At 44.4% G+C, this 18,673-nt stretch overlaps 4 protein-coding genes and 1 pseudogene across 6 annotated transcripts; 2 read left to right on the plus strand and 3 right to left on the minus strand.

Annotated features, from left to right (window-relative positions):
• The first annotated feature begins 629 nt into the window (after positions 1-629).
• Positions 630-3,250, plus strand: LOC135651976 (malate dehydrogenase, chloroplastic-like). Of its 2 annotated transcripts, none has more exons than XM_065172674.1 (2): positions 630-768; positions 1,603-3,250. In XM_065172674.1, the coding sequence occupies exon 2, from the start codon at positions 1,634-1,636 to the stop codon at positions 2,882-2,884; it is 1,251 nt and encodes a 416-aa protein (XP_065028746.1). In that variant the 5' UTR covers positions 630-768; positions 1,603-1,633; the 3' UTR covers positions 2,885-3,250. The 2 variants fall into 2 exon arrangements, with proteins under 2 accessions (XP_065028746.1, XP_065028749.1); XM_065172677.1 differs by lacking the exon at positions 630-768 and adding an exon at positions 775-1,339.
• A 746-nt stretch (positions 3,251-3,996) lies between these two features.
• Positions 3,997-5,702, minus strand: LOC135651977 (protein PHYTOCHROME KINASE SUBSTRATE 2-like). Its single transcript, XM_065172678.1, has one exon. The coding sequence runs from the start codon at positions 5,332-5,334 to the stop codon at positions 4,126-4,128; it is 1,209 nt and encodes a 402-aa protein (XP_065028750.1). The 5' UTR covers positions 5,335-5,702; the 3' UTR covers positions 3,997-4,125.
• Positions 5,703-9,498: 3,796 nt separating this feature from the next.
• Positions 9,499-10,119, minus strand: LOC135650751 (transcription factor ILI3-like). Its single transcript, XM_065170317.1, has 2 exons — positions 9,855-10,119; positions 9,499-9,777 (listed from the first exon to the last, which is right to left on the minus strand). The coding sequence occupies exons 1-2, from the start codon at positions 9,966-9,968 to the stop codon at positions 9,622-9,624; spliced, it is 270 nt and encodes an 89-aa protein (XP_065026389.1). The 5' UTR covers positions 9,969-10,119; the 3' UTR covers positions 9,499-9,621.
• A 4,093-nt stretch (positions 10,120-14,212) lies between these two features.
• On the plus strand, positions 14,213-16,626 carry LOC135651469 (probable serine/threonine-protein kinase PBL3; annotated as a pseudogene).
• Positions 16,627-16,767: 141 nt separating this feature from the next.
• On the minus strand, positions 16,768-18,664 carry LOC135650618 (co-chaperone protein p23-1-like). 2 transcript variants are annotated; one of them, XM_065170102.1, is made up of 7 exons: positions 18,504-18,659; positions 17,970-18,102; positions 17,686-17,872; positions 17,439-17,607; positions 17,289-17,323; positions 17,154-17,202; positions 16,768-17,035 (listed from the first exon to the last, which is right to left on the minus strand). In XM_065170102.1, the coding sequence occupies exons 2-7, from the start codon at positions 17,993-17,995 to the stop codon at positions 16,932-16,934; spliced, it is 570 nt and encodes a 189-aa protein (XP_065026174.1). In that variant the 5' UTR covers positions 17,996-18,102; positions 18,504-18,659; the 3' UTR covers positions 16,768-16,931. The 2 variants fall into 2 exon arrangements, with proteins under 2 accessions (XP_065026174.1, XP_065026175.1); XM_065170103.1 differs by lacking the exon at positions 17,970-18,102 and having other exon boundaries at positions 18,504-18,664.
• Between the last annotated feature and the right edge of the window lie 9 nt (positions 18,665-18,673).

An 18,673-nucleotide genomic window follows, 5' to 3' on the forward strand; every position in this document is an offset into this window, starting at 1 on the left:
CCGGTGATGTGTTGTTTGTGTTGAGCTGCAGAGAAGAAGTTGACGGAGGTGATGCTTTTATAAGAGGATGAGACCATTGGAGAAGATTGGAACAGTTGTCAGTACAGGGAGATGCTTCCCTTGGTGCAGACATGGATCGAGCAGCATGATCCTTACTTTGTGGGTCATGTTGGAGGCTGACTTGGTGGAAATTTCCTTGAAACATAGCATCAAAGCTGGCCTGCTTGATTATAATTCTTTATCGAGTACTTGTTGATCACACTGACAAAGACTAATGCATAGAGCAGAGAGTTCAGAGGGAAAACCAGCAAGAGTTTACAGGAATCTAATGTTTCCCGACAAAGACTTCCATATATATATATATAGATATAGAGAGAGAGAGCGGCGTTATAATTGGGAACCCCAACCGAACCCGGAAGTCGAACCGGGTCGAAGAAGGAAGCGAACCGGCCGCTTGCATCGTCAATATCCAAGGCTATGCGGGGCCGTCTTCTAACCAATGGGAGCGCGTCAATAAAGAAAAACCCACTGGAACCCAGAAGGTGAACCGGGTCGAAATGAGAAGCGAACCGGCCTCAGACTTCCGGAGGGCCCCGTGTGCTAAACCAAGGCGAGCGCGGCACCAAAAAGAATACCCCAATCGAACCAAAACGGCAAACCGAGTCGAGTCAAGAACCGAACCGGCTATCTACCCACTCTTGTTTCTCCTAGCGTCATCCATTTCACCTCACACTCCTCCACAGAGCGAGAGAACAGCCATTCGCTCAGGTATGATCTCTCTTTCCTTATCACCTTATTGATACTTGTTGTTCTCTTCGGTTTCTTGGCGTTGGATACCCCTGTCCGTCTTACTCTCATAGCAGACTGTTCGATGCTTAGGGTTAATGGTTTTGGAAATCGGTGATTTCAGTGACGCTGGTGATTTTGCGGGTTCTTTTTGGCTTTTCTTGAGTCCCACGATTAGGGATTAAAGGAAGATGGATTCATATTTCTGTTCGAGACCTGCTTAGGTTTCGATTTTGGTATTTGGGTTGTGTGGGTGAGAAGTTGATACTGAACTGCAAAAATTGTATTACAGATTAAAATTCCCACAAGCTGGACACTTTTTTAGGATAATTTTCTGTGCTAATTTTCTTGAACAGTCGGTAGAAGCTGAAATTGAGTTTTTTAGAATTTTTCTTTTGCTTCTCTTTCCCAAAGTAAGATGCATCGACTTTATAGGCCTACTTGACATGCCTGAAACTTAGGGGCTAAAGGCTTCTTTGATCTCTGAGTCATCTGCTGTTGAATCTTAATTAAAGCAATGTCATCAAGAGTCTTGATGCAAACGATTGACAAGGTATGGATTGTTTACTAGGTTTAACTGGGTTTTACATCAGCTGTATAGGTTAATTTAATCTGTTCTAGCTATGGTTGATATGATATAAATAATGATTTGTTTGCTCTGCCAAATATTAATTAATAGTGAACTGTTTCTGCACTCTGATGAGTGTTCTGCTGTGAGATTTCAGTGGATGTAATTCCCTTGAACATCTACTTGCAGGTTATTGATAATGTAAAGTTTGCTGTTTAATGTGTTTTTGTTTCAATCTAATGGTGTAGAACTACTTTGTCGTGCTGTATAACGAAAGAGATGTTAGTATCAGCTGCCTCAGCTCTGTATGTTAGCCCGGTTGCTTCTTATGGTACTCGGATTGGCTTGGAACCAAAAGCAAAGGCCCTTCACGTTACTCAAAAAACTCCAAAGCTTTTCAAGGGATTCAATGGTCTGAAAGCAGCAGCATCGGTTTCTTGTGAATCAGATACATCTTTCCTGGGAAATGGAAGAAATGCTACTGTATGGGAATCGTTCAAGCCAAAATTGGGGAGACCGAATTTGAGAACAAAAAGTCTACTGAAGCCACAAGCTTCATCTTTTAAAGTGGCTGTTCTTGGAGCTGCAGGTGGTGTTGGGCAACCACTAGCTCTCCTGATTAAGATGTCTCCGCTGGTCTCAGCTGTGCATCTCTATGACATTGCAAATGTAAAGGGAATAGCTGCTGATCTCAATCATTGCAATACCCCCGCCCGGGTTCTGGACTTCACTGGAGAATCAGAGCTAGCTAGTAGTTTGGAGGGGGTGGATGTGGTTGTAATACCTGCAGGGATTCCACAAAAGCCTGGCATGACCTGCGATGACCTATTCAATGTCAATGCTAACATTGTGAAGTCACTGATGGAAGCTGTTGCCGATAATGCTCCGGATGCTTTTATCCACATCATTAGTAATCCAGTGAATTCTACTGTCCCTGTTGCTGCAGAGGTTCTGAAACAGAAGGGCGTCTACGATCCAAAGAAACTTTTTGGTGTTACCACACTTGATGTTGTGAGAGCCAGCACCTTCGTGGCCCAAAAGAAGAACCTTAAGCTTATCGATGTCAGTGTCCCGGTGATTGGGGGTCATGATGGAATAACCATATTACCGTTGTTATCAAAGACTAGACCGTCTGTGACCTTCACTGACCGAGAAGTTGAAGAGCTTACGGTGAGGCTTCAGAATGCAGGGACGGAGCTAGTGGAGGGAAAAGTTGGTGCTGGATCTGCGACTCTTTCAATGGCCTACGCGGCAGCAAGATTTGTCGAGTCGTCTCTTCGTGCTTTGGACGGAGACGGGGATGTTTATGAATGCTCCTTTGTTCAATCTGATCTGACGGAGCTTCCGTTCTTTGCATCCAGAGTTAAACTCAGCAGAAAAGGTGTGGAAGCCGTGATCCCTTCTGATCTCCAGGGGCTGACGGACTACGAGACCAAGGCACTCGAAGCTTTGAAGCCGGAACTGAAGGCAAGCATCGAGAAGGGTGTGTCGTTCGTTCACAAGCAGACAGCTGCAGCAGCATCAGGCTGAGTCACTAGACGAAGAAGACTGTTTTAAGTTTTGCAGAAAGTAGAGAGTTTTGTTCTTTTAGTACGAGACAACAAGAATGATCAAGGAGTTGAAGTGATGGTTGTACTGCAGCGAAGTAACAGGCTTTCAGATCCATTGCTCCTTACTCGAGCATGGAGAACTCTTGGGATTGACCAATGAGCAGCCCAGAGGCTCTGGTTCTTGCCATTGATTATTCCTTCTTCCCTTTGTACATGTATTCTGGTATAAAAGCTCCTTTGCTCAGAAACCCAATCCACTTTACAGTCTTAGGGATGTGCTTTCCTGTTGGAATCTGTAAAGAAATTTGGAAGACAATTCTCTGTAAGTAGTTCTCCTTTGTTCCCACTGTTCATAGATCTGCTGAAGTGGGTTTGCTTTAACCAAAGCAAAAAGAGCGCAGTATGTGTGTGTGCCAAAATGAATAGCTACCAACATCAAAGAAAGCAGCATATGTATAATTGCAGTGCAGGCATCCTGGACTGATGTCATCCCCTTTGACATTGTTAACTGCAGATCCAATGGCGTGCATGATTAATGCAAAAAGGACAGACCAAAGGATAAGGATCTGTAACGCGATGGCCAATTACAGATATCTTTTCCGAAAACCGAAAGAAAAAGAAGAAAAATGCATTGACTGGGCAACCACTGACCGAGACACTATCGATGTCGCCAGAAAAGGCCATCGTCATTGTCGTACGGCGGCGCCCTAGATTTCTCCAGATCTGAGCATCAATCCATGTCCACGATGCGGTCCAAGCAAGCGTGATGTCTCGGGAGAAGGTCAAGACGATGGCGTGGCACCGTTTCGTCCACCACCGGTATTGCTCGGTGGGGAGCCGGCCGCGTGGCCGTCGGCTCTTGTCGAATCGGAGACGAGGGGCTCGGGTCACGACAAGGCATGTCGCCTTTCTCGCTCGTGGATGCATGCGAAGGTTTCTCTCACTGTAGCACTGTTCACATGCATGCGAAGCTGTCTCCTCACTGTAACACTGGTCAGTACCGGGGACTCGACGCATGAGGCCAAAAGGTGTCAATCGATGGATGGCCGAGGAGAGGAGCCAGTGATGAATTGCTGCTTCGAACACACCTCGGGAATCAACAGCTGCATTATGAACATATAGACAATAATAAGATCGAACACACACGCGATCCGTCACCATGGCAACAAGATCGAACGCACAAACAACATGCCACAATGTGCAGCGAGCGACCGCTGCTGCCTACAGGTCATGGGAAGAGCGGCTGGAACCGAATGGACTCGGTGGAAAGACGCGACCGGTGCTACCCGAGCCGACGTCCACGCCGCAGCTCTCCGCACGGAACCTCGCCGCCCCGTCGATGCCGGAGCGCTCCCAGTGGTCAAAACTGGCACTTCCTGTCGGCTTCTTCGCGCCGCTCGTCACGTCCACCGCCTTCTCGCTGACGCACCCCAGTAGAAGCCCCGACCGCGACGATCTCCTCGTCTTGCGGAGGCTCGCGGCCGGAGCGACCCGTTCCGATGCGATCGAGAAGTTGGCTACGCTGCCCGTGACCACGCTCCACTCGACGCTGGCTTCGCTTGGCTCGTAGGCCGCCGTGGTCACCGACTCGGTTCCCTCGTGGGTGATGAAGGGATGTGAACTCGTCATCGATAGGCTCTCGATTTCGAACAGGTCCGAGCTCGCATCGCTTTGGACATCGTCGTCTCGTCCACCCTCGCCGCCACTGGCAATCTTGAGACTTCTCCTATGGGTCGAGGCGGTGTCGAAGAAATCTGGAGCAAACACCACCCTGGGACCTCCTCCGCCTTTCCTCTCTTCTCTGGAAGCAAACACCTGCTGTCTCAAACCAGGACTAATACTTTTCAGTCTCGAGTCACTCACCAAGTGCTCGTCGCGTCTCTCCCCAGCTTGCGGGAGCTGCTTCCTGAGGCCGTCCGATCTAGCATGAGACAGGGCGTCTTTGTCGATGTCAATGGCGTCCTTCCTAGCGCATGAGCACGGGAAGACACCAAGAAACCGCTTACCTTTAACTTTTCTCTGCCCGCCGGGAACCGGGTGCTTGCGGCGGTCCCGGAGCAGCGTGTTCCGGCTGTTGCAGGTCATCTCAGAACTGATGCTGCCGGTCGTCGACCTGGATCTCACCCTCACTCTCACTTCCTTCTTAGTTGGCTTCTCAGGTCCATTCTCAGGCGCTTGCGGTGGCGCATCGCCGTCCATTCCTCCGCTGAAGTACTTCTCTGCATCAAAGATTTCGATCTCGCCATCGAGAGTTCTCCTCGTCCCTAAGCTTATTCGGCATGACAAGCGTTCCGGAGCAGAGTTTCCCAGCTCCGGTGGGAAGTTCTCTCTAACAAGAGCAAGATACGTCGAGAAGGAATCATCTCGGGGCTTACTGGGCCTGTTCTCGAAAGCAAGGGGAGCCTTTGGAGCTACTTTGACAGAGGCCATGGGGACTATAAGAGTGACGAAGAATTTGCATGCACTACAAGAAGTTCATTTACAGAACCAACACAGATGATCGAGCGAAGACCAAGGAAAAGGAATCCAAAGCAAAGACTGATGCTGGAATCACTTTCTTAATTTCTTCTACTGAGGAAAAGCTTAAGCATCATCAAATAGTTGAGCAGGGAAGGGATAGCTGAACAATGGAGAAAGTTGCATCCATTGGAGAGGAAGGATTTGATGTGGAAGTAGGAGATGATGTGTTTGGTGTGTGCCTGAAACATTGAGAGACAGTTCCTTTATGTAGGCTTTGAGATGGATGAGACTGGTCCATGGTTTGGAATTGGCTCCCTCATCAAATGGGATAGATAGATTTCTGGTTAGATATTGTAGATGTTAGTGCGTGTATACATCAAACATCACAAGAATTCAGATATATATATAAATATATATATATATATATAATTATAATTATAATGTAGATAGTAACAGATGTGTCTTAAGCTCCATTTTATAATTTAGGAATCAAAATATAATATTACGGTTTAATCTTATATCAAAAGTGAGAAAAGATTAAATGAATTTATATGGATTAGATGAGTCTATTATTTTTAACTCGTTTAAGTATTTCTTGAATAATAATTATCGATCGAGTCGATAGAAAAAGTTATAATTTTGGATATGAGGTTTAATCATTATGTCAAATTTTCTTGACCATATGTTAAAAGGATATTGTTATTTCTTTTCAAGATTATCTTCAATTTATGACTCCCTAAGGGATGAATAATGGACCATTGGAAGATGCTGAGTCCAAATTTATTACTGATAATGAGTTCTAATCATGGAGAACAGAGGGCTATGAGGAAGGGAATTCAACAGCAATTGGTTCATTAAATCATCAATATGTGCTGAAGATTGAAGCTTTAGTGCCTACTACTACTGTCCATCTGATAAGCTAAAGCCATTTCAACTTGAATGCTTCGCTTGTAGCTAGAAAAATGATGGCATGTGGTAGGGAACTTAAGCACAAGCATACTCCATCTGAGGTTTAACATTTGAGTGTCTATGGCCACAAGAAATCAAGTGGTTTGCATCGATATCTTCCCAATCTACTTGTTAGATTGGCCTCAGTTGATCACCTAAGCAGATTTTATGTTTGCAACTGCATGGAGATGGCTTTCTGATGCACATCTGCTCCATTTTAGTGGCAGTAGCAAAGAATAGATGAAGCAGAGTGACAGTACAATTCACATCTTTCTGGTATTCTTTCTGCTTGCCAATGGTGATGACATTGTTGTACAAGAACAGCAGGAAAAGATGAGCCATTACTTGTCTGTGACAGTCCTCTTAGACAACATCAGCATCATTTATTTCAGCTCAGGGAAAGCTGCACCAATGATAGGATGACTGGATCTTTCTCTCTCTAAAGTAACACACACCAAACCAGCATTAAGGCAGACAGCTCCAAAAATGACAGTCCAAAGAGTAGCCGATTGCAGACTCCGGGGATGATCAAAGGGAATGTCGGGCGAGTTGTCAATGCCAGCGTCCAAATCATGACACTCCCATCTGCTTTATTAGATCATTAATCGGAAAGTTGGCTTTAAATACCTTCACATCAGACTGCTGAATTGTGCAGAGTCATGCAAAAGAGACAACTCTTGATGCTCTGCACCACATGACCCTCATGGAGGAGACTCTCAAGCAAATGCTAACCTCTGGTTTGATGTGTAGGAAACAATCATACATGATGAGCAAGCAATCAGAAGCAGAGTTTCCCTCTAATGAGGTGAGAAGCCAAGTAAATGACAGATTTGCTTGAGGCAAACATCATATTAAGAAGATTGACGAGTCTACCATCTTTAATCTTTCTTGTATCAGTGATTTGAAGCTATCATACAACTCTGTCAAATTGTCATGAGGATAGTCTTGTTTGCATGATATCTGGAAGAGTGGAATTTGATTCCAGTATTCCACCAAATCAGTGGAAGGGTTCACAAAAAGAATTGAGTCCTTATCCTTTTGGTAAAGTAAACATGTGGAGAATTTTGGATGTCATAGATGTCATAATCAGATATAATTAGAGATGATCATTATGTGATGCTAAAGGGCAACTACTTTTGTGTCACAACCTTCATTTAATGGAGCAAAATGTGAAGAGAATTTTGTTTGATGAGTTGAAGGGATGACACTAATCATTATAATTAATGATACAGCTGCTGCTGAAAAGAGAGACTAAGTAGTACCTCTTCCAATTCCTCTGGGCTATTTCTTCTTCTTTTAAGGTGAAGAAACTGCAAAATTAGCATTAATCAATGTCATAGGAAGATGATGAAATGCATGAAAAATTTGAACTGTTCTTGCCATTTTTTAACCAAAGCTGTGGAGTCACTTGACCAGCTAAAAAGCTTCATGATAGATAAGATCTTTTAAAAGTGAGTTTACAGTGACTTCAATTTTCATGTTTATTTCATTCCTTTGACAACCTAAAAAAAATAAAAATAAGTATAAATGCATACGATAATAATGAAGTCATAGATCTCCCATGTTAGCCTACTTACTTCCTGACCCAATCCTAATTGTACATTTTCTTTATTTTTGATGAGATTAATTGAGTTATAATAGGCCCAACCCTAAGTGAGCTAGTTGTTCTAGCTAAACGATATTAATACATCAGTGATCTCATTACATCGAGTGATATTATAACTGAATTAATATTAAAACAGGAAAAAGAACTCAAATAGGAAAGTGTTATCCATTAGAGGAGTCGGAGGGCACGTCCGAACTATCATTATGTACATCTCACATGTGCCTAAGCTATGTTAAATCTTGACAAGAATATCTTTATCAAGCCTTAAAACATGGAAGATTATTGTTTCTTGATTTAATCCTACATCGAAAGTAGATTAAGATTAAGATTAATCAAAGGTTATAACACCCCAATTTAATTTTTGATATTGAAGGTGGGTTAAAACTATCTATCTGTAGTGTTTTCCTTTAATTTGTGGTGTCCTGCTTTTAATTTGAAATGGGGAAATCAGATTAGCAACCTACTTCTTGAGTTCTTCAAAGATAAGAGGAGTCTTCCATCTTCCATTAAAGATAAAGCAGTGTGTGGAGTCTCCTCCAACCATTAAGACTTGAGATCCTACACCCAGACATGTCGGAGATCAAAGAACCCTCAGAAACAACCCAAAGAACCAGAGAGGATGCATGCAACTTCATCAGCTCCATTTCCGAGAGGCAACACTGAGCGCTATCCAGCATTCTTGTCGTCCTTGGTTACAGTAGGAACAGGCAGACATGCGGCAGTGACTTCCACAGTGTAGTCAAGCTCAGAGTCGAGGCAGACCTCCCCCCCTGACATCATCACGTCGGTGGCGGGATCTACGCGGGGCAGAGCTCACCTAACTCTCCTCCTCCATGGCCACCGCTTAATCACAGCCCGGATAAAGAACGCGAAGAGGGGGTGCGCTGCTGATCCATGCATTATGATCCGACAATGCGTCTGCTGCGTCTTTAATGGATGTGCCTCCCCGGATGCTGACTCCTCGATCCACCTGTGCGCGACAGACGTTCGATGTAGGTGCTGTGATGGTAATGCCCGGCGGCCCCGCCGAGAGCTCTCTCTCTCTCTCTCTCTCTCTCTGCAGTCTAACATACTGCTTCGTTGTCTCTGCTCTGCTCCAGCCCACGAGCCAATCTATAGCACGTTTTATCTCAAGAGTTTCTTGCGACTGAATGCATCCCAGACCTGAGGATGATGCCAAAAGACCCGAGGACGGAGGTGATTGTCGGTCAGTGATCGGTTCAACGAAGAGTATGCGACAGTTGTTTTCTAGGTGTCGTTTGGTAGCCTCAGCATTGACTCGTTCGAAGACCAGAGAATGGAGGAGACCGCATTGGCAGGCAGTCGCAGTCTTACTTTTACCTGTGTGTAAAGGTTACTTCACAGTGACATCCATCCTCTGTTCTCTCTGCCTTTCTTTTTCCTCATGTCCTCTCTTTTGATTAGATCTACTTAAATCCTCGTATGAGAAACATTGTAGCACTTTAACCTAAGTAATCTCGTCTTTCAGAGAGATAAGATAGTGTTATTGATCGTCGGGGGAAGAGAAGAAGTCGAGCTCAGACCAGAGAATGTAGGAAAAAAAGGAGGCGATCGCACGATTGCGTCAAGGAGTTTAGTATTGCTCTTGCTAATTCATGTAACACACTTTGCTGGCACACCATTTATGACCGACGCTTCATGAAATGGCACAAGAACAACACTAGACCGTAGCTGGACGCAACCTAGGACCTGAGAATGCTCCTGATGATCTCAGCCTGCGGGCTGTTGGAGTCCATCGTCGACATCAGGTCGGAGAGCCGGTCGCTGAGGTCGTCCACTTCGCGGTGCAAGCTCTTGATGTAGCTGCACGTCTCCTTCAGCAACTTGGACGCTGAAGCCTGCATGCAATCACGCGTGAGAGGAGAGGAGAGGAGAGGAGAGTACCGAAGTGGTTTTCTGTTTCTTGATCGCTTACCCTGCTCATGCTCCTGCGGCGAGACTCCGGGAGCAGAGACTGCAGCTTGGAGATGAGCTCGTTGATCTCCTCGTCGGTGATCCTCGACCTCCGGCTCGACATCTCAATGGGCATAAACCTTCTTCTCTCTCTCTCTCTCTCTCTCTCTCTCTCTCTCTATACCTCGCCGGAGAGCAAAGTGCAGGGCTTAAAGGAGAATTGGAGGGGGAGAAATGTAGAAGTGGCTCTGTAAGGCAAGCTTCCAAGAAACGTAATATTAGTAGGGGAGAGACTCCATGGCCTACCTGTCTCGCCTTCTTGCCAAGTGTGGGTCCGTTCTGTTGGCCATGGCTCCATGGGCCAATCCAATGGAGGCAAGAAGGTCCGTTCCTCACGTTCCATGGTAAACAGTGGGAGTGAGGCATTGATGATGCCACTGCTGGGTAGCTGTTTACCCAATTTACCTTGTACCACAAAGATGCCCTGTGTCTCTTCTGCTCTCCTCCTCCGCCGCCTCCTCCTCAGAATTGCCTCGTCTTGTGGATCTGCAGGTCGGTGTTTGTTCTCGAACATGATGATCCCAGCTTGAGCACAACTCGGCGCCAGAGTACAGATGTTAATGGCGGAGAACGAGAGATGAGAAGGGACAGTGCCGCGAAAAGACGCGTGGTGTGTGCAGTTTTGGTGGCATTCGGCCACCACCGAGCGTGATGGGGACGTGCGGCGCCCCTCAGGACATGATGATGTGCGATGACATGACGGTGGCATGCAGCTCGGTGTTCCCCGGAGGGGGCGGCGATGTCGCGCGGCATCGCCGACGGCGACCGGGCCACCTGGAGACCATGGGCGCATCCACATGACGGTGCGTCGCGGGCCTACGTAGCTCATCGTCTTCCTCGGTCGGCGCACCCACAGCCTAATTATTAGCTTTGGTTTACCCGTGTGAGAGGTAGATCAGGCGGGGGATCTACGCTACCAGTGAAGCTCCAGGGTCTGAGAATGAGACGTGCCTGTTGCAGAGGGCCACTTGGTTGTCAGGGGGGGAGTCCATCAAAGATGCGTGTGGGGGACAGGAGAAGAACTTGTCATGGGAGGAAATGGCCGTGAAGCTGCCAAACTCGGGTGCCATGGGAGCCCAACACACAACCCCGCGTGTTCTTCTCGTTCTGCAGATTAACCTCTGGAGCTGGTAACATCTTCCCCCATGTGACCAAGGTCGACATGACACTGGCCGCTGATGGCAACAAGGGAGAGCAACTCTCTCCCATTGCCTGCCAGCTTCAATCATGCAAGCTTCTTTACCGCCTCTTCTTCCTTCTAAAGGACTGTGACTCACAGGAGTTGTAGGCCTGCAAGCTTCCCTTTCATCCACCACTCACCCAGTGTGCATATCTACAGCACTTGTTTGAAGCTTAGAGCAATTGCTTCCTCTTTACATGGAGAACTTTAGGCTTCTAGCTCTGCATCATTCTTGCTGAGTTGTGATTCAGATGCAGAAGGTTTCTGATACATGAAGAAGAAGAAGAAGAAGAAGAAGAAGAAGAAGAAGAAGAAGAAGAAGAAGAATTCAGTTCATATTTCAGATGTGCATCTGCCAAACCATCCTCCTACTGATGTTTATTTCCAGCCCCTTTCTGCCTTATAATTATAAGAAAACCAAATTATGCATGGAAGATCAATGGATTATGATATGCAAATGTCTGTCTGTGTCTCTGTGGAGTGGCCCAAATCTGGCCCGAGAATGGCCCGTCATCACCGGTAAATAAACAGCCTGATTAATGTCACTAATTGTAGCTAATTTGTTCTTAATGGAAAATATATCTCCTGTTCAAGGAAACTTAAGATCATTGTATTCACTGTTGTGAGATTTGTGGTGATCCAGCAATTAAAATCCTTCAAGTCTGAATGCTTTTAGATGCCTCCATGACCTGACCATTGACCTCCATTAGATTAGAGATGCATTCCATTACAGTGTTCTTGCAATTTGTGGGCATGGCTGGGAAATGTAGGAACAGGAAGCCACAGTCCAGCCAATAACACATGCATAAATCCATGCAGCTTGATCTGCACATCCTCTGTCTCTTTTAGTTTCTTCTCTGCTGCTGTGACCTCCAACTGTATGGCATTCAATGTTTCAGAGGAACATAATAGAAGCTCTTGATGACAATTAAGGTACTCCAATTAGTTTGATTCTTTATGGAACTGAAACATTCTTGAAGCAGTTGATGTCATGGTGGTAGACAAGATCAATGAGTTTTTAGTGCTGTTGAGTGGCAATGTGTTGCCAACTATACCTTGACACCTTCTCGGTGAGTTCCTTGAATGTTCATCTTTAGCAGATAGGCCATGTAAACAATGCACCAATTCATCTGCATCATGTCGCAGACCAACACCAAGTTTGTGCATAAGAACAATATTATCAGTGTTGTCAGGGATGGAGAACAAGGTATTGTAGGAAAATAGCTGATGAACAGTGATATGTGAAGATTTCAAGAGGCAAAGCCACTTTGTTTAGCTTGCAAGCAGAGATTCTTTAATCATCTTCAATTCCATATATCTCTCTCCGCATTAGCCATGTCGTTCTGAATCCACTCATCTGATCAGAGAGGAGGACTATGTTTTGGATGCCTGTAGAGGAGACGCATCAATCTGCAACCTTAGTGCAGAAGTTTTGAGTCTGATGACAGGAATTGAACGGGTAATTGTGATGGCAGAAGATCACCGGGAGCTCTGAGGTGTGCCACCCTCACCATGTCATCGTCAAGGCCCTGCTGCTGCAGAGTTACCATTGACTTGTACTTTCTTTTCCATGAGTTGACCAGGCGAGATGAGAAGAACATGGTACGGTTGAGCATCTCCATCTTCCTCCCAGTTTATGATGATTGTTCTCATTCGAGAAAGCTTCATGCTCACTCTCTGATCTCCAAATCTCTACTCTTCTTTTCATGAAGCCTAATGCAAAATTCGCTCTCTTTAAATCGACCTTTTTTGCTTCCATTTCAACTACGGTGACGTTGTGGCGGAACCGCAATTCCTGGAAAGTCCACTGGCCTTTTAATGGGGGCCGCACGGGCGCCGCCATGGATCCGAGTGGGCCGCGCCGCGCGCTGGTCGTTTATGCGGCGAGTCGTCTTCTCTTCCCCTCCCTTGGCCGCCTTTCCGGGCAAGCGTTACGTAGGTAAAAACCGAATCTTTCCGCCGCCAATGTGAGTTCGGTCTTCTCAGGAGGCGATGGGGAACTGCTAGAAGGCCTCGTGGAGGAACGACGACGCTCGGGCCGCGCAGACCTCTCCACGTGAGCCCTTGAACTGCTCGCTTTGGTCGATTTGTAGCTTAATTTTGTCATCTAGCTGTTGTTCCTCTGTGGTTGCTGTTTGATGTCGGAGCGGGGAAAAGCTTGGGGCTTTCCATATGATTGGTGGATTTGGTTGCAGAGACTGGTCAGTAGAAAAGCTTTGGGGGTTTCTTTTGGCTATTTGGGGAATTGAATGGATAGGTTTTGGGTTTCCAAGCTGCACACTTGCATGTTGTGGTTCTAAGCTACTTCTTTGGTTTAGCTTAGGTGTTCTTGCTTGCAGCAAATTTTTTGTGCCTCTCTTTTTTTATGAGTAATAGTAGTCTGAATTACTGAAACATAGCAACAGATCTACATTCGGGCTGTCGGTTTTGCATCAAGTGGGTTGTATTGGCCAATTATTTCAAAGAGAAAATATGTGATACATGCATTTTTCTTGTGGGAGTTCAGAATTTATTGTTTGTCCTTTGTACTTTTAGAAATTTAAACTAAGGTGGATTCCATTTTATTAGGATAAACTTTTTTGTACTACTGTAGTTGCATCAAGAGGATCTATCTGGTTGCATGTAGTCTTGCCTTTACATCAATTGCACTGTGGGTTTGACAGAAAGCCATTACAACTTAGATTGGCAAGGTTGTTCAGAGACTTCCTGAGCTGATACCAAAGTTTAGATGGTGAGAATTCTTAGAATTTCAATACTTAAGTGTTGCTTGTGAACTGAAAGGATATCTGTTTTTTGTTTATTTTATCCCTGCAAGTGTTTCTTGTCAAACCCGGAAGGTGCAAACCGGTTTAGGTATAGATCTTGAGTGTTGATATTAAGGTTTTGGAATCAAAAGAGGACCTTGCGTCTTGATAAGGCAATTGTAGTAAAACTTTTCGAGGGAAATGGAGTACTCATTGTGTGGATGTCCTCAGGATATTATGTGTTTTGTAATCCTTATTCGGTATGCCAAACCATGTCATCTTTAATCTCATTCTTCTGATATGGTGCTCTGGCTTATTTCTTCTGCAATTGTGCATAGTTAGTCACAAATGTTTCTTAAACTTAATATGTGTGTGTGGTTTTGTTTTTGAATTAATTTTTTCTTTGTACAACAAATCTTTCAAAAGTTATCTTCGGCTCCTTCAACTTTAACAACATGTTCAACCGCCTCAACTCTTACCGTGCCTTCGTACAGTGAAAAAACTTCTAGTGGTAGTCTTTACACACCAAGAACAGAAGGTGAAATCTTATCTGCCTTGAATTTGAAGTCCTTCACGCTCAAGGATATGAAAAACATCACTAGAAACTTCGGTTCAGAATGTTGTATTGGAGAAGTAGGGTTTGGTTATGTTTATAAAGGTTGGATGGATGACCAAACTCTTGCTCCGTCGAAGCCTGGTCGCGGAATGGTTGTTGCTGTCAAGAAGCTCAAACTTGAGAGTTTCCAAGGCCATAAGGAATGGCTGGTGTGTGTTTTTATTTATCTTATTTCCTCAGCGCCTTCCTAATTGTTACTTCTTTTGTAGTTATGTTGATTAGTGATTGCAGACAGAGGTTAACTATCTTGGTCAGCTTCACCATCCGAATGTGGTTAAGCTCATTGGCTACTGTTTGGACGATGATAATCGACTTCTGGTCTACGAATGCATGGCAAAAGGCAGCTTGGAGAAGAACCTTTTCTGAAGTGAGTACCAATAAATATGTGAAAACATTCTGGTTCATTGATCATTATCACTTGATTTATCCAGAAAAGACTGGCATGAACAACTCTTTAATTTAGCCAGAAGGGATAGAAGAACTTTGACTCTTTTTGATGAGGATACAACACATCAACATGTTTGAACTTTTGGAATATGTTCATCCAATTCTAGATTTACCAGGTGTACTGCAATGCTGCTAACATGTTCTTGTAAGAATAATTCCACATTTCTGAACAGATTTTTTGTTTTCTCACATTGATTCCTAGGACGTGCTCAGCCGCTCGACTGGGCAACAAGACTCAAAGTCGCGATTGGAGCAGCGAGGGGTCTCTCATTTTTGCATGATTCCGAGTTTCAAGTAATTTATTGAGACGTCAAGGCCTCTAACATTCTCCTTGACTCAGTATGTTGTAGAGATGTGTGTGCCAAGAAGAAGCACACAAGATTTCGGAATAAAAGCCTCACGGCTTATTTTGCTTTCACGCCGAGCAGGAATTTAATGCAAAGCTTTCAGAGTTCGGCCTCGCAAAAGCTGGACCAACTGGGGATAGAACTCATGTCTCTACTCAGGTCATGGGAACTAAAGGGTACGCAGCTCCTGAATACATCACGACAGGTATGCTGAATTTAGTATTGCTTTCTAGTCTCCATTTTCTTGTGCACACAAAGTATTTGCGTTTCTTACAGTTGGAACAGTATTCATGATGTAAATTGTTTAGTGTTTTTTATTATTGTTGATGACATCCAGAATAAAAGATACCAACTTTTTCGTTGGTCGATGACATCTGTTGCTTTTGATGATGCATTTACGATCAAGAACGCATGTATTCTGAAACAAGCAGAAAGATACCGAATTCACGATGCAAATTACATAGTATTTTTTTTATTATTGTTGGTGAAATCCAGAAGAAAAGATACAGAATTCTCGTTAGTCAATGAGATCTGTTGCTTTTGATCATGCACGATAAAGAGCATAATGTTTGAACAACCTTCTCTTAACTGGTTCTAATCATCCTCACTCTGCTTACGAGCAAAGCAACCAAATGCTTTCTCTTAGTAAACCTTCCTTACCTGGTTGCAGGTAGGCTGTCTGCAAAAGCTGATGCCTACAGCTTCGAGGTGGTGGTGTTGTTGGAGATGCTATCGGGGCGTCGAGCGCACGACAGATCGAGAAAAGGCATAGAACAGAGGCTGGTGGACTGGGCACGACGCTGCTTGGGCGACAAGCGCAAACTATATGGAATCATGGATGCGAGGCTCAAAGGGCAGTTCCAAAGAGAGGAGCCAACGCTCTTGCATTGCTCGCCTCCAAGTGTGTCGGCAACGATGCCAAACTCCACCCCTCGCTGTCTCAGGTCTTGGCATCCTTGGACGGACCAAATCTGCAGTCGCCATTACCAAATGACCACCAGTGATCCACTACCGTTCAACTCAATCCTGATGAGTGGTTGGCCTAAGGTCATCAGCACAGAAATGCACTGTCCATAACTTGTAATGTGTGTCAAATGCTTCAGTTCTTTAATTCTTTCTTTCACAGGCAAAAAATACCTTTCTTGATTTTGAATAGGAAACACACCGCAAAGTTTTCTGCTGCATACATACGACAGCATCAAATACAGGAGCTAACAATTGCCCGGTAAAGTTCTGCAAACACATGATGGGTGCAAAAAGTGTATCTTGTCAACTAGGTTTAATAGAAAGTCAACTTCTTTCACAGCATGGAACTCTTACGGAGAAGCATCCACAAACACATGATGGGTGCAAAGATGTAGCTTGTCAACTACGTTTAACAGAAAGTCAACGTCTTCCACAGCATGAAACTTTTAAGGAGAAGCATCTACAAACACATGATGGGTGCAAAAAATGTGGCTTGTCAACTAGGTTTAACAGAAAGTCAACGTCTTCCACAGCATGAACCTCTTGAGGAGAAGCATCCATAAACACATGATGGGTGCAAAAATGTAGCTTGTCAACTACGTTTAACAGAAAGTCAAAGTCTTCCACAGCATGAAACTTTAAGGAGAAGTACCGACAAACAGACATGACCTAAACAAAAACCTAGCTCGTCGAATATGTTAACAAGACGTATTGAGAAGTCCTACAAAAGCAGAGGTCGTCATGCTTTGGCCAAAGGTTCACTTGTAGATGCAACATGGGCATTCTCCACCTTTCCACCACCATCTTCTGCCTTGGCCTCAGCCCCTTCCATATCGGCATCATCTGGATTATGTGGCATACAGTAATTACAAGCAATGTCTAAGCAGCATAAACTCGCAGAATATCTCCCTCAAGGAACAAAGACATTCTCAATGCATGTCAATGTTACAACAAGACTAACCTTCATCTGCATCATCAGGCTCATCGTCGGCGCCATTCATATCCAGTTTCTGTATATTGCAAAAAGAAAATCGAGTTTAACATACCAAGAGTATCAACTGATAGCTTTTTTGCCAATTTCAACCAAATGACATACCGAGAAATCCATGTCATCAAAGTCCATGCCTCCAACTGCACAGGGAAACATTTCAAACATCATATTGTGAGGCTCCAACAAGAATAACAATCTTTGCAAGCATATAACAAGATATAATATGTATGTTCTAAGTGATGCCAGAGTGTTTACATTTCGTTTCCTTCTCGTCGTCTTCATCTTCATCGATCCATTTGTCCCAATCAACTTTCAAATAGACCGGAGGCTTCCCTGCCGTCTTCAACAGCCGACTCCACCACTTCTTCTCGGCTTTTTTGACGAGGTAGCATATAGTCCTAAGCCCGACGGCAGCTTTACTCTCCTGCAGTTCTTCTCGTCAATCCAATCTTCAAATCAAAGTGTACTATAATACGGTCGAATAAATTATTCTGATACTTACATCAACATTAACCTTGTCAAACAACTCAAAATCGAGTTCATATGGAATGTTTTCTGCTCCACTGGTTGCAGAGAAGTAGAAACGACCATCTGGCTGTAATGTGAACTTCACATCCTTGGCATCTGGCAGTTCAATGATTATATACACCTTGTCAGATCTTTGGGCCCATTTTGTAGTCGGATGTCGGCTGCAAAATCAAGGGAAAAAAATCATCGCTAGCTTGAGAAATTCTAGTTCAAATTGAACATTTCTTGGACCAACATAAATCTAGTATACTGAATCACCAAAAATCTCCCCTCTCAGGCATCATCAACAGATCAATAGATTATGTGTACCGAGGGAAAACATCCATCCCTTCTACCATGTGGTTTCTTCAACAGTGTCTGATTAAAAAGAATTACTTTTTGGTTTCACGAGCTGTACAACACATAAGGAATAATATCCATAAATCATTCTATATATAAAAAAAGGCTGATGCAGTTGAGGTTAAACACGCAGAAAAGCAACACCACATATAGAACATAGGTTAGATTTCATCCGCCTACATAACCATCCATTTCACACACCCTTACAGAGACCTTCATTCGTATACACACTGCAATAAGCACAACTTAAATCAGTAGAATCAGAGTTCACACCCTCCAAATCATGTGTTCTGTCCTGATGCCAAGATTTTGAATTTGGCCAAGAAATGCTACCTCCTAATCCATCACGAAAAGTAACCAAACCCTAACTTTTAACGATTCTCGAATTGAGGAGTAGATTACCAAGAAATCGACTAAAAATCTCGAAGAGAATAAAGGGTTTTGATGCTTTACCTCATCTTGCAAGGGGGGAGAGAAGGAAGAGACGACCAAAAAGACAAACTTTCGAATAAGAGGATTGCCGCACCGCTTGCTTTGCTGTAGCAAGCGAGCGCATATGCTTTTGGTATATAGGCCGAAGGGAGACAGAGCGCAGACTGAGAGAGAGAGAGAGAGAGAGAGAG

Source organism: Musa acuminata, chromosome BXJ3-10, assembly GCF_036884655.1.
Source record: "Musa acuminata AAA Group cultivar baxijiao chromosome BXJ3-10, Cavendish_Baxijiao_AAA, whole genome shotgun sequence".
Classification (NCBI taxonomy): Eukaryota; Viridiplantae; Streptophyta; class Magnoliopsida; order Zingiberales; family Musaceae; genus Musa; species Musa acuminata.

What these genes read in the sequence shown, in the direction of transcription:
- LOC135650751 (XM_065170317.1), bottom strand. Translation starts at nt 9,968, where the DNA reads ATGCCCATTGAGATGTCGAGCCGGAGGTCGAGGATCACCGACGAGGAG. An exon ending in GCCGCAGGAGCATGAGCAGG is followed by an intron (nt 9,778 to 9,854) that starts GTAAGCGATCAA and finishes GATTGCATGCAG; the next exon opens with GCTTCAGCGTCCAAGTTGCT.
- LOC135650618 (XM_065170102.1), bottom strand. Translation starts at nt 17,995, where the DNA reads ATGATGCCTGAGAGGGGAGATTTTTG. An exon ending in CCTGAGAGGGGAGATTTTTG is followed by an intron (nt 17,873 to 17,969) that starts GTGATTCAGTAT and finishes TTGATTTTGCAG; the next exon opens with CCGACATCCGACTACAAAAT. An exon ending in TTGATGACATGGATTTCTCG is followed by an intron (nt 17,203 to 17,288) that starts GTATGTCATTTG and finishes TGCAATATACAG; the next exon opens with AAACTGGATATGAATGGCGC.
- LOC135651976 (XM_065172674.1), top strand. Translation starts at nt 1,634, where the DNA reads ATGTTAGTATCAGCTGCCTCAGCTCTGTATGTTAGCCCGGTTGCTTCT.
- LOC135651977 (XM_065172678.1), bottom strand. Translation starts at nt 5,334, where the DNA reads ATGGCCTCTGTCAAAGTAGCTCCAAAGGCTCCCCTTGCTTTCGAGAAC.